This window comes from Columba livia, chromosome 21 (assembly GCF_036013475.1).
Source record: "Columba livia isolate bColLiv1 breed racing homer chromosome 21, bColLiv1.pat.W.v2, whole genome shotgun sequence".
NCBI lineage: Eukaryota > Metazoa > Chordata > Aves > Columbiformes > Columbidae > Columba > Columba livia.
Window position 1 is genome coordinate 2,220,804 of NC_088622.1, and position 13,337 is coordinate 2,234,140.

General features: G+C 45.8%; 1 protein-coding gene across 1 annotated transcript; it reads left to right on the forward strand.

The window, feature by feature from the left end:
- The first annotated feature begins 106 nt into the window (after nt 1-106).
- TNFRSF4 (TNF receptor superfamily member 4) lies at nt 107-7,189 on the forward strand. Its single transcript, XM_021281837.2, has 8 exons — nt 107-659; nt 743-948; nt 2,505-2,627; nt 2,906-3,007; nt 3,442-3,508; nt 3,947-4,176; nt 4,485-4,610; nt 5,246-7,189. Exons 1-8 carry the CDS (start codon nt 307-309, stop codon nt 5,311-5,313), a joined length of 1,275 nt encoding a protein of 424 aa, XP_021137512.2. The 5' UTR covers nt 107-306; the 3' UTR covers nt 5,314-7,189.
- The last annotated feature ends 6,148 nt before the right edge of the window (nt 7,190-13,337 follow it).

Sequence of the window (13,337 nt, forward strand, 5' to 3'; positions counted from 1 at the left end):
CTCAAGTCTCTTAGAGCTGGAAGATCTAAAATTGAGATCCCAGATGAATTGTTGCTGGCTGGCACAACTGGGTGGAGGTTCCTCCGGGGCGTTGGATTCCAGAGCTAATGTGCTTCTGCAGAACAAAGTACTCAGTGTCTGGTATGTGAATATTGCAGCTTTTGCTTTCAGAAAGCGCACCTGTGCTGGAAGCCTTTGTTTCTGTGCCAGCAAGTGGCAGAGGTGACACAAAGCCTCTGCTTTGGGGTCACTTGTCTTCAGTGGCGATGCAGTGGTCTTGACATTGAGCTGAAACGGAGACTGCAAATGCTTCTCGAGCTTTTGCTGGCTCTTCAGGTCAATGCCAAGTTGACCGATCTGTCTGTGCTTCACCTTTTAAGGAGCAAACCAACGTGGGCTGCCTTTCATTTTACCCGTGACTCTCATCGTAAAGGCTTTTGGGAGTTACCTCTGTGTTGCTTTAATCCTCCTCTTTACAGTAACAAGGCTCAGCTCATTCTCCTGGCGTTCAAGGCTCATGCTTTAACGCTGCGTAGGGAGGGATGGACCCGACTGGAGCCGCTCTGCTTTAAGGATAGAAACCTCAGGATTCTTTGCAGCCTGCTGTCTTCCTGCCTACGAAGATTTGAGTTGCGATCTGCAGAAAATAAGTTTGTGAGGTGCGGGAAAAAGGATGGGGGCGTGGAGCACATGCTGGGAATTTCCCAGCACTGACATATGAATTTGTTCTGCTCACCGGCAGTGCAGAAACGCTTCTCCAGGAGTTCGCCACCATCAGAATTCTACTGGGACAGCAGGGCTGCATTATGGTAGCTGTAGGTTTCTACTTGCATTTTCCTACAGTTTTGTTCTTGCTGCTGGCAGTCGTTATTACTTATTGCTTAGGATTGAAATGCAAAGAACATCAATATCCTTTCGGTGAAAAATGCTGCAACGACTGTGCCCCTGGTAAGTGATTTTCACTGGGTGTTGGTTGTACTTGTTTGCTGTAATATCTGTCAGTTAATAATCCACAGGTGGTAAAACCAGCTTGATGGAAATATCATTCAAAATCAATTGATAAGGAGGCTTTGCTATCAGTTTAGACTGAAGAAGATTATTTCTATAACATACTAAATTTAGGAATCCTCTTTGAAAGGGTTACATGTTCTTCAACTTGTTTTGTGTGGCTCAGCTTCCCCACTGCGGCTGGGCCGTTTGCATCGTATTAGCTGAGAAAAGACAGTCGCGTTTCTGTTAGTGCCCTTTACTGATCACACAAAGCAGCTCAGAGACCTTGCATAATAACGGAAAACCTTAGGTAATTAATTCTGTCGCTAAACAGGGGTTTTAAGCTTTCTTCTGTGGCAGGGTTTAGACTAACGACTTGGTTGCTTTTGAAGGGAAAAGATTGATTCACAGGCAGATTAGCAAAGCGTAACGTGAAGAAAATGTTTGTTTCCTCCCTTCTTATCGCAGAAATGCAATGAGTCTGAATTCTGGGGTTTGCATGCACAGGGGTGTTTTATTCCACAATCTGAATGTCTCTGAAAGCTTCGCGGTGTTGAGAAGCACAAATGCAGAATAATATCAAGCCTCAAATGCTTTAACGTCTGGGATTTCATCATAGAAATGACTTAGTGGTGAAGAGTAACCACAATTTGCAGGTAATATTGCTCTTGAAGGGACAATCCTCTTAACAGAAGGGATTATTTTTAGTACTAATTGTGGTTTTAGTACTCACTGCTCACCTACAGAATGGGAAGATGGAGAACCCAAATGAAAGCAGCAGTCTGTGAGCGTAGGGATGTATTTAAGCTCAATGTGTGAAAGCCGTAGTCATTAAAGCTGTCGATGGTTCCTGTGCTGTATGGAGAGAAGCTGGTGTGTCACGGTTTAGGAAATGGAGCTGGAAACCTCTTTGGTGTTGGGTGCCCATATGGATATATATCAATACAACCGGGTTATTTCATGCCTAGTGGGCTTCCAGAATGCCAGCAGGAAGATGCTACGAACATTTATCCTTGACTGCATCACTAGTGAATTTTCTGCAAACCTGAGCAGCAGCATCTTTTGTACCTGTTTGGGGTAACTTTGGGTTAACTTGCGTGATTTATCTCATAAGGGCGGGCAGGATTTGTCATAAAGCCATTATATTGCACTGGAGATCAGACCTACTGCTATGCTAAAACTTGCATTTTTTTTCTTTATCTGTGACACTGGCTGCAAACAATGTCTAAACCAGACGAAAAGGTGGTCTGGAGGAGTGATATTTGGGGTCTGCTGGGAGAATCATTTGGGGCATCACCTCAGCTCGCAGCCCTGCTAGCCCATTTTCACTGCTGGATCTCCAGTGATGCTGTGGGTCAGAACTCGTAGGGATTCTGGCACGTCTCAGTGTTTTCAGCCAGAGTTGTAAGTGGAACCATCACTTTCCGGACACACTTTCATTCTAATGCACGAAATGAAGAGGGTTTCTTTCTGATAGCGATCAGCTTCTCCTTCTCACGCGGTCTCTGATTCAGGTGAAAGGATGAAAGACCGCTGCACGGCCACAGCAGACACGGTCTGCGTCCCCTGCCAGGACCAGTTCTTCAGCAGCGAGCACCACCACAGCTTCTGCAACAGCTGCACCATCTGCCAGACCTGTGAGTCAGCTGCAGGGCAGTCGTTTCTTGATATGAATTTGAGGGGCAATCAATCTGCGTGGGCTTTCTTACCCTTACGTGTTCCTCAAAGGCTGATGTCGTAAAATCTGTGGCCATGTCCAAAGACTGGGTTGGCATTTTGGTAGCTGATACCTCCAGGCTGCTGCTGCTGGAATTGTTAATAAACTGTTGTTTCTACAGACGGGCACCGAGTAATCGATTCTGTTTCTTTCTTACTCCTCGTCTCTCACTTGCCCTTTGTTCTGTTGTTGCTCTAGGGAAGGGGAGCGTGGAGCTGAAGAAGTGCGAGAAGACTTCTGACAGGCTTTGCATGTGTCGTGCTGGTTACATGCCCGTTGCCGGACATAAACCGGGAAGCGGTGAGTTAGTGACGTGTCAGACTCTCCAGACTCTTCCCTCCGCTTCAAATGGGGTGGTTGTTATTTCTGGTGTAAAAGCTGTTGTCATTTGTCTCCTTGATATCTCCACACAAGTGTTATAGCAGGGTAGTTGTGCAAACTGTTGCTCTGCGATTCCTGAGCTGTCCAAAATCTTAATGCTCTCCTCGTTAATACCCATAATCAGCCAGCAGAGAAAAGGGGAAACCTTGCTGGCTGCAGACTAAAATGACCCACTGAGCGTGTTGTGTTACTTCTGACCCAATGACTGTGGTTTTCAGAGCCTATGGGGGTTTTGTTGGGTCTGTTCTATAGACTAGACCACTACTATGATAATTAGTATAATTACTGTGTAGCTGTTGTTCAATTATTTTGCTAACTGAACTCAAATTCTGCCTCTTTTTTGTTTTTTCCAGTATGCACACCGTGTCCAGAAGGGTCTTATTCCACAGGGAGAAATGAGAACTGCCAGCCTTGGACCAAGTATGTATTGCTGATCCTGACATGTTCAGAGCCGCATTTTGGCTTTACTTGAGCAATCCGCCTGATTTGAAGTGTCCGTCTGCCTGCTGCCCTTTCTCTCTTCAGCTCTGCCAACAGCAGTATTCTCAGCCTTTTTGTTTTTTGAAGGTTGGGATGTTTTGTTTCTGTAGCAAAAGGTTCTCTTGTTAAATGCAGCTGTGCCTCAAAGCTCTTACATGTACAGATGCTAAGAAAAACAGTAGGTTGTTTTTTTCCAGTGATAACTTTGATTAGCTTACTTGTTCTTCACATACCTGTAGAACCCAGGAAAGGTGAAACCCAAGTTTATATTTTTAAAACAAGGGTTATAATGTTCACTCACTTGTTTCACTGAGATCACTTATAAAGTCATTACTGCGACTGTTTGAACCACCACACTAATTTATTTTACATCTCTAGCTGCAGCGTTCTTGGGAAAACTACTCTTCGACCGGGGACAAAAACAGCTGATGCTGTTTGCAGCAACCACGTCCCGCAGGCAGCGACCTCCCCGAGCGCAACTCCTGCTTCCAATCTCTCCACCACTGCCCACAGCATTAACACGTCTACTGTGAAGTTCTCACTGTCCAGACCCAGCGTGGTCCCTTTCCTTTGCTCGGATACCAACAGCCCCGCAGCGACTAACTGGGGTAAGGAGAGGGAACGGCCACTCTTGTCTCTCTGTTTACTAAGAGCTGCTTAGGAATTTTCACATAAAATGGGTATCATTTGAAATGCAATCACACTGTTTCTCTGTATTTTACACAGTCTTTCAGTGAGACATGTGCAGGATTCTGGATTTCTCACTAGTCTGGGACTTCTAGGCTTTGTGGTTCATGGGACTTAGTGAATTCTAGGTTCCTGCTTTTGAAGCTGAAAAGCCATAAAACTCCAGCCAGAACCAGGAATCTTTTCTTGCATATTCTTATTTTTTCTTTTGTTTTTTTTTTTCCCCCAGGGTCTTTATCACTGATCCTCATTTGTCTGATATTGCTCATGGTGAGTGGAATGTCCATCCTCCTGTTGATTATCCAAGCAGCTAAAAAAGGGACCAAGAGGAAGCCTTGTAAAAACAACCATCAGGGTGAGTTTCTGTTGGTGGGGGGAAACATATTGGAAAGAGAATAATCAGCGCCCCCTATCTGAACTTTGATAATTGTTTCAACCATAATTCAGTCTACCTGGTGAAGCAGCACAGTGCCATCTGCAGTTCATACCAGTGGTTTATCCTCTAGTTAGTCCTGATGCACTGGAGGTTGTGGTGTCCCAAGTTTGTGTTCCTATAGAACATGCCATGCAGAAGGAGTCTCTCTCTCTTTCTTCCATTTTTAACTCCTTCTAGCTTTTTACCACCTTGGTCCTTGCAAAAATGATATAATGATTTTGTGTGGGGATTTTGACTTGGTGCAAAGAAGATTCAGAATCATCTTTTAAAGAGTATATTGTGAACTTTTTTGCTTACATAGAAGTGAATTGTCTTGAAGTGTCTCCTGCAAACCCAGGGCTCTTGAGTCAGCCCACAGCTGCCTCACGTTCCATTCACACAGCAATGGTAAAGTCTATTTTCACTATTCCCTATACTTGGTGTTTCCTGACACTGACTAGGAAGACAAGCACTGACCCAATGTCACTCATAGGTGTCATCCATGAAACCAGAAACGTTCCCTTTTCCTGCCCCTTCTACTCTGTACAGTATTTGTTTTATTATCTGTCTTTCAGAAAGGAGCTTTCGAATTCCTATCCAGGAGGAACACGTCGACTCCAATTCCAGTCTCATCAAAAACTGACTCTGCATTATGTTGCTGTTCCCTGCGTTTCTGAGCCAATTGATTGTAACAAGTAATGAAACAGAACATTCTGTGGCTATAAAGACGTGGGTATCTGTAACTGTTTAATTGCACTTCAGTTCCCATGGGTCTTGTTGAGCGGCCCCTTTGGCATGAGGACCCATGGGAGCAGCTGTTCTTGGTGGAATCGTGTGATTATTTCTCTTAGGGTGACCCTGTGTTGCCAGGACTGAGAGGACGTTGTCCTCTGTGCATTTCTAGCCAATTCTGTATGTAGTCATAGGAATTTGTCTCTTCTCAGTGCAGGAATCTCCAGCGTTTCAGTCTGGTTCCCAAATGAACTTTCCTCTCTCCTGATGGACCCAGCCAGCTTCCTTTGTGCTTCTATTTATACAGGTTATTTGTTCTTGGTCACGCTGAGTGGTGTGTGTCAGCTGTACCTCCCGAGGCAGTTGTCATCGCCGCTAACTCTCGTGCTGGCCATGCACCGGAATTGCACCTGAATTCTGGTGCAGGCCATTAAGTCACTGTTGAGAGATGGTGACTCAACGCCACTTCTCTCTTTTCTGCGTTTCTTCAGACACTGAGAAAAACACAAGATATTCAGCAGTGTCCCCATTGTCAGGCCAACGAATGGAATCAGTCATGATCACCAGGTAGCTCCAGATCTCCAAGTGTTTGGGGTTCTCCATGGAGATCTTCACATGTGTGGAAAACAGAATATGTGGGTAGCCAGAAGGCAAAGGGAATGGTGATTTCTGATTAGAACGTTATTAGTGGAAACTGCAGTTCAAAATGGGGGTAGAGAACCACTTGTCTGCACTGTAAACTTCTGAGGTTGCCACGTCTGACTGACGTTTCACCCGTGAGCCCGGCGCAGCCAACACGCCGTGCGCTTCCTCGTGCTGGACGTCCCGTTGTGCCAAAATACCGGCGTGGCTGTCATCGGCAAGTCGAGCTGGAACATCTCTGCTGCAAAGCTGCTCAGCTTAAACCACTTTGGTGAGACTCGATTGCTTGCTGTGGGTGTAGGGAGAAACCCACAGGCACGTTCGGTTCCAGACAGTGTCTGGATTTGGGGGAAGTCTGTTTATGTCTTGGGTTTAAGAGCATCTACATGAACACTTAGGGGTTTTTTCCTGCCGATAAATGATGATTTTGTGATGGTTTAGAAGAGTATCTCCGTAGATGTTCTCTGTTGCTGACAGCAAGAGCTGACTTCTTAACCCAGTGCTGACTGTCTGGGCCTTCAGGGGTTGTGTTTGAGCAAAGATTGTGGATAGATGCCTCAAATATGCTCTGACAATTCATCCCCATGATCAGCTTGTGCATGCTGGAGCCTGCACTCAGGACTGGAGGAGTGTTCTTGATTTGGACTCTGTGCAGTTAAAATACCCGAGTTGGTTGCCCGTGCGCTGTATGAAATGAATTTTACTTCTGTAACATTTTTTTCCACGAGTTAATGGGTCTGTAGTTTTGGAAAGCATTCAAGTTTCAGATAGCAAGTTTAAAATCTAATGGGTCTGAGAGCAACCTGGAGTGTAATTGTGCATAGCTTTTGATGTAATTTAAATACCTCAGTGTAAAAGTTCAAGAAGGGGTAAACTTGAAAGTTCTAGAAGTGTTTTTCCTCAGTAAATAACTCATTAGAAATGGGTATTTTATGTACACAGCGCCAATATGCAACAGGGAATGTATTCAAGAGCACAACTGGTGTCTAGAAACATGTTTTTAAACATATGTTTTCTTATATGTTATACATATGGTGTACTTAGCGATGATTTCCTATTTTGAAGCGCATATACAATGTATATAAACGTTTGTATTATATACGAGATGTCATAGTGACTTATTGAAATAAATGGTGGTGGAGGCACCTGTATGTTGTGTGTGACCGGAGGGTCCAAGCGAGCACAGAGCTCGCCCGGTGTGCGCGGTTCTCACGGCAAGCAGGGTCACCAAATGGCCGGTGCTGTGGGTTGGCAGGGTTTGGGTTCTGCCTTGCCCTGTGTTCCCGTGCGACCGAAGGAAACTGCGCGTGGTGTTTTGTCTGTAAGTCTGCCCTGGCAGCCGTTCCCACCTGAGTTTCTGGGATGTTGAAGGTGATGAGGCTCAGCCCCTTTGGAAACACTGTCATGAATGTGAACACAGATGTGCTGTGGTCTAGACGGTGTCATCTTGCGGTGAACTGGATGGCAAAGCGCAGCGGATCAGTCTCAGAAACCCATTCCAGGGAGCACCCAACGCATTCTCAGAAACGACGCTTATCGAGCTCGTCACCTCAGAGCCAATAAAGCAAAGCGCCGTGTTTCCACGTAACTGCGTGAGGTGCCGATAACTAACGAGCTGTTGGAGGTCGTGGGCTGGAGGATGAGAACGCAGATAAGCTGTTGGCTTTCCAGACGTGGCCTCATCACCTGTTTCTACGAATCTGACTTATTTTCTGCCCTCTGGCAGCTGCACAGGAAGATGCCCGAGTGCTCTGTGGTTTTGTGCCTTCCTCCAGCCTCCCGAATAGGAGATTCCCCACAAACCAGGGCATGGATGGTTCCCCGTGCCTGCGGGAGGGACCGATGCTGGCCTTGCAAGCAGAGGTAGGGTAGCTCAGGACAAGTTGCATTTGCTCCTCAGCATCTGGAGAACCCAAGACAGATAATTCAGCATCCTGTGTGGCCAAAGGTCTTTCCCAGCGAGACTTGCAGGCTATAATTACTGTTTATCTGCTAACACATATCTGTGTTGCTGTGGAACTGCATCCACTCCCTGTGCGGAGATGTATAATCCCATCAGAGGAGTTAAACCACAATAACATTTGATAGGAGTTGGAGGCACTTATGCTTTGATTTTTTTGAGGATTTGGGTGTTGGTAGATTGCCAGTTTAAATATATTAATGTACACAAAGGAATAACGGGGTTTTTTTTGTTGCCATGTTCAGTCTTGTCGGTCTTCTGTGTAAAACCTGCTTGGATCTTTTTGTTCCAGTCCTCCCTAAAGTGGCAAAAACTAGTTAAAAATAGGCAGAGAATCTTGAACAAATTGGCGCTGCCTTCTGCCCACGCTTGCGTTCCTACGGCCAGAAATGAAACTTCCCCTTCTCAAAGGTGCGGGCTGCTGTCACAGAGGAAGTTCCTGCTTTTGAACCATTCGAATTTCCCCTTTTTCAGGCCCTTGAGAAAGAGTTGATGTTGTGCAGCTTCGTCTAAGCTGATAAAGATAGGGCTGTGCTGGAAACTTTTTCCAGTGTAATATACCTGAGGTGTCAGACTTTTTATTCTGCAAACCAGTGCTAACTCTGGTGTTAGTGTGAACTGCATTGGCGTTTAGACTACTTGGGAAACCTATATGATTTGGACATTAAATACATCTTGGTTGCCATGGAGCCACTTAAGCCACAAAAACCAGGTGGAAACCCAAACAAAACCCCAACCCTTCTTGTCTTTGGGCTTCCTATCCATGATATTTTTCCCCCGCGTATGAGGCCGTCATGTTTGGCTGCCCGGAGTGTTAACAAGGCTATTGGTTTTGAATGGAGGCTTGTTTTGCTAATTACATTGCTGCATTCGATTTTGGAGAAGAATTAGGACAAGGAAAGATGATATTTGAGAGCCACGTTGGAAAAAACGTATATAAATGAGTTGGGTTTTGCAGTTCTTGAACACTCCTTTCTGATCTTGTAGCTCTTGAATGCTCCTTTCAGACTGTAGATTTAGCAGATAACATGTTTCTGTAGTTGTTATAATCTATAAAAAAACCACACCGCAGGTCCATAAATTTATGCTTTTTATGTTCACTTCCTCCCTTGTCTTTTTCTTTTGTTGGTTTTCCCCTACCAGTACATGACAAGTTTCTGCATGGCTGCGCAGATCCTTTATCTCCTACGTCTTCTCTTCACATGCTCCTGTGACTTTGAAGAGCATCGCGGTGACTCAGGTTTGCCATGAAGAAAGGTCACACCTGCTGCTCTGACGCGGCGTGGGGAAGGAAACACACTGCTCAGTAGCGTCAGGGACTTGGGGATTTTACCTCTGTCTGGTTTGGTTTCCCTCTGAAATGTCAGTTTGTTGCTCCCCGGTCTCCGCTCCGTTGGGATTGTCCGCAAGGAGTCACCGCTTGAGGTGGCCGAGATGTGCAAACGTCCCTGAGGTGGCGGGGACACTCGTTCCGTGGGCTCCAGGGCTCTGATGTGCTGCAGGGTTCTTGCTCAAAAGAAGCATCCAGGTGTCTTTGCAAAACCTGGATTGTTTTGGGGTGAGAATTGAACTTGCTTCAGGAACCCACATGTGGCATTACGAGTCACGTTTCATGTGTGGTTTGACTCCTGTGCCCTGAGCTGTACCAGGCAGGGTGTGCAGGGTGGTAACTCTGCCTGGGTGACAAAAGAGGGCGGGCGAGATGGGCTCCACAAGCACCCCAAGATCTGGAAACCATGGGGCAGCCAGTCCTGCTCTCTTCAGAAACCCAAGCCTGGCCTAAAGCTCAGCAGAGCTCAAAGGAACACAACGATTTCATCTTCTAGTTTCAGGCTGCAGATAAATTGTTTGTCCTTAATATATATATATATGTTTTAACTTATTTTTTAGTGTTCCTCTGTGCTTTCTGCAGCCCATCAGAGCTGCTGTTCTACCACAGGTTCCCTGGTGCGGCAAATCACCTTGTGTGGGTAGCACCTTTTATAGCTGTCATGACATAGTACAGGGCTCTTTACTCAAAGACCGACTGATAGTTGTTTCCCAAGAGCACAGACAAGATCCGTACAACAGTACGGGGATCCTGCAGCTAGCAATGGAGTGGGGTGAGAATGACTTATGAGGTGGAGCTTACATGGCAATTTATACATCGACCAAACTATCATTAGTCATTCAGAAATTACGTAGATTTCATGTGAACCACCTCTTACTTGCAATGGAACCATATGGTTTCTTTGGTCACCCATTGTGGGTAATCAGCAAAATCTCAATGTCAGGAAACTGAATACTCTCCTGGGTAACATTGACGTTAAGGCCAAGGGATGTCAGCAAAGCCACTGGACTTGCAAGAGCTAATTACGTGCTTGAGCAGTAGTTATGCTCATTTGTTGTTGTTGTTGTTTTCTTTTTTCCCTTTGTTCTTTCCAAAAGGTTCGTGATTTGGACAGTTCAGCAAACTGGTGACTCCAGTGGCCCCAAGCAAAAGGAAAGTGTAAGATGAAGCTCCTGGTGATGCGTATAATGCTCAGCTCCTGGTGATGCGTATAATGCTCAGCTCCTGGTGATGTGTATAATGCTCAGCTCCCGGCTGGGTGGCCTTAAGGTGGGAAAAAGTAGAATTCACAGCCAGTTTTGTAAATACTCTCAGGAATGTGTGCCCTGAAGGCAGGGGTGCAAGTTGCTCCATTGGTACTCTTCAATGGGTGGAAGAATCCACTGATTCTTCCTTCCAATCTGATTCTTGAGCACTCCATGTATAATTGAGCACTTCAGATCTTACTAATGAGCACAAAGTCATTAAATAAGGTGACATATGTCTGTTTCTCCATCTGCACAGTAATTGTATTTTACATTACCCTTGCAGTGTTCTGTGTGCAGGCCAAGGTAGCACAGAGGAGGGAGAAGTTTTAGATCTGTAACCTCTTTTCTTCTGTTCCATCACTCTGTGCACTTGTGTTTCAGCATTAATCTGCCCTGAGCTTATTTGTGGGTATGGGAAGATGTAACTGGAAGAGAGTCCCTTCTTCTGTGGGTTATAGGAGGGGGAACTGTTGCTTATTGATGACTGAAATAGGCATTTTTTTCTACCAATAAGTGCAGAGAGAGCTGGAAACCATATGGAATCCGGCGGCAACATGGAACTGGGTGGCACTGACGGACATCACCTGCAGGACTGAGCAGGAAAGGGTTTGCTGGATGAAACGTCACTACCTGACATCAGGGACACGTAAGGTCAGCTTTAAAAAGCCCCAAAAGCCCCAAAGATCTTAAAGCCAGATAGACAAGTTGTCTCTGAAAGGTCACTGCTGACTCGAGAGATTTAGATGTGGCGCGTACAACTCTTGCCTGTGATCTGACTGTGAATGTTCCATCATCTGGCAGCACCTGTGCGCAACCGCACTGCTTGAGCGAGAATGAAAACACTTAGAGATCAGTTCAGAAAAAGACAACTTTCAAAAGAAGATAGAGGGAAATAAATGATTAGTTGCTATTCCGATAAACAGCGGGTATCAGGTATCACATACACCAATCGCCTGCAGCCTTTGCCAGGTGTAGGATCCCTCGTGTACCACCTGCCAGTTGTCTTGGTGGGAGTTTTGGAGGTTCTTTCTCTATTGCTGTGTTCATGATGCTGTTTAAGAGCCTGACTGATGTTCATATTTGGTATTCAGACAGTGCTAGTGAGTAACGTCCATCTCTGAGCTTCAGGCGAATGGCCAGTTCCTCCATTGGGAACCAGTACTTGTCCTTGTCCTTTCCGATAGGCACAGTGCTGCCTGTCACTGCTGCTACACTTCTAAGGATGAAGAATAAAGCATTGGGACACTAAGCGTGGTGTCTAACTTAGAGACCAGGTGTTCTACCCCTGAAGTCTGTTGGTTATAGGATTACCCATTCCAGCTATTGCTGGGAGGAACAGTTCTTGTTACCAAGGCAGGAATTCTGGCCACAGGCACAGTAAGTGGGGAAGCTTCGTGTGCTCCAGCTGCTCCTTGCCCCGTGTTGTGACGAGGAGTGTTTTCAAATGGGATTGCAGCCAGCACGCCCTGGGGTCAGTCTTAACGTAACCACGTCGTAAGGGTCGTGAAACGAATTCTCATTATTCCTATAAAAGCCAGGGGTAATAAAAATACCCTCGAGTTGGTCAGAGCTTGTGTGCAACTCAGAAATCGTTATAAGTAACGGGTCTGCGGACTGTTCAGCGGCAGAGCGGTACGGGCTGTGCTGGCGTGCAGAGCTGTGTGGGAAGAGGAGGGGATGTCCTGTGTGGTAGGAGCACAAAGTAGGAGGCTTTTAGTTTTCGAAACTTAACAGTTGGCCTTCTAGGGGCATTACGTGGGAAAACTGTTGGCAAAGACCTGTGTATTTCGCCTGTTCGCAGCCAATTTGCACATCAGCTTTTGATAGAAAGGCTTCATCTAGCACATCTCGGAGCCCAAGCAGCTGTGCATTGGACGTTTTTAGAACTAGAAGAGTCTCTTGCGTACCAAAGCTATCTGATTGTTTCCAAGCTGTGACAGGAACACAGGGGGATCCCTGGGTAGACCAAAGACCAAGTGAAAAGTGTGTTGACTGACATACCCTGTGGGTCCATAGGTGAATCTTTAGGAAGAAAGTTTAGAGGAGTGATGGTGTCTATGTGGGGAGTTCATTCAGCTTCATTGGCTGCTATTAAACTAAGGAATTAACTGAGGAAAGCAAGCAAGCTGTCTACATGTAAAGCAGAGATGGAAGTTCACATATGTGTCTGTGTAAGGCAAGACATTTGGGAATTGAAACCCAGCAGCAGGTAACAGCTCTGTGCCTATGTGCAGTTTTATTTTCTTGCCTAAATCCCAAGAGCCTGGGGGTCAGAGGGGCTGTTTCTGTCTCTAAAGAGCCCATTGTAGTCACGTTCAGTTTTGGTACCAGGGCTGATCTTGCAGCCTCCAGGGAAGACAATGTTCTTTCTCTTGATTTCATGGTGTCCATATGGAATTATATCACCTCTGGAAAATAATTCAAGAGTCTCTTGGTCTAGAGTGAGAGAGGCTGAAAACAATTAACAGAAGCAGAAAATCTGAGTGGATGGTTCAACACTATACCTTGCAATCTGAGAATTAAATCCTTGAAGGTTTCTAAATTCTTAGGAACTCTAAGAATGAAATAGTTTGAGAGTGCTGAGGCTCACATGCTAATTTAATCCCAGAATCCCAGAATGTGAGGGGTTGAAGGGCCCTGGAAAGCTCATCCAGTGCAATCCCCCCATGGAGCAGGAACACCCGGATGAGGTTACACAGGAAGGTGTCCAGGCGGGTTGGAATGTCTGCAGAGTAGAAGACTCCACAACCTCCCTG

Coding starts and splice junctions, on each gene's coding strand:
- TNFRSF4 (XM_021281837.2), top strand. CDS start 307: ATGCTTCTCGAGCTTTTGCTGGCTCTTCAGGTCAATGCCAAGTTGACC. Junction 660..742: donor GCAGAAAATAAGTTTGTGAG/GTGCGGGAAAAA, acceptor GCTCACCGGCAG/TGCAGAAACGCTTCTCCAGG. Junction 4,611..5,245: donor TTGTAAAAACAACCATCAGG/GTGAGTTTCTGT, acceptor TCTGTCTTTCAG/AAAGGAGCTTTCGAATTCCT.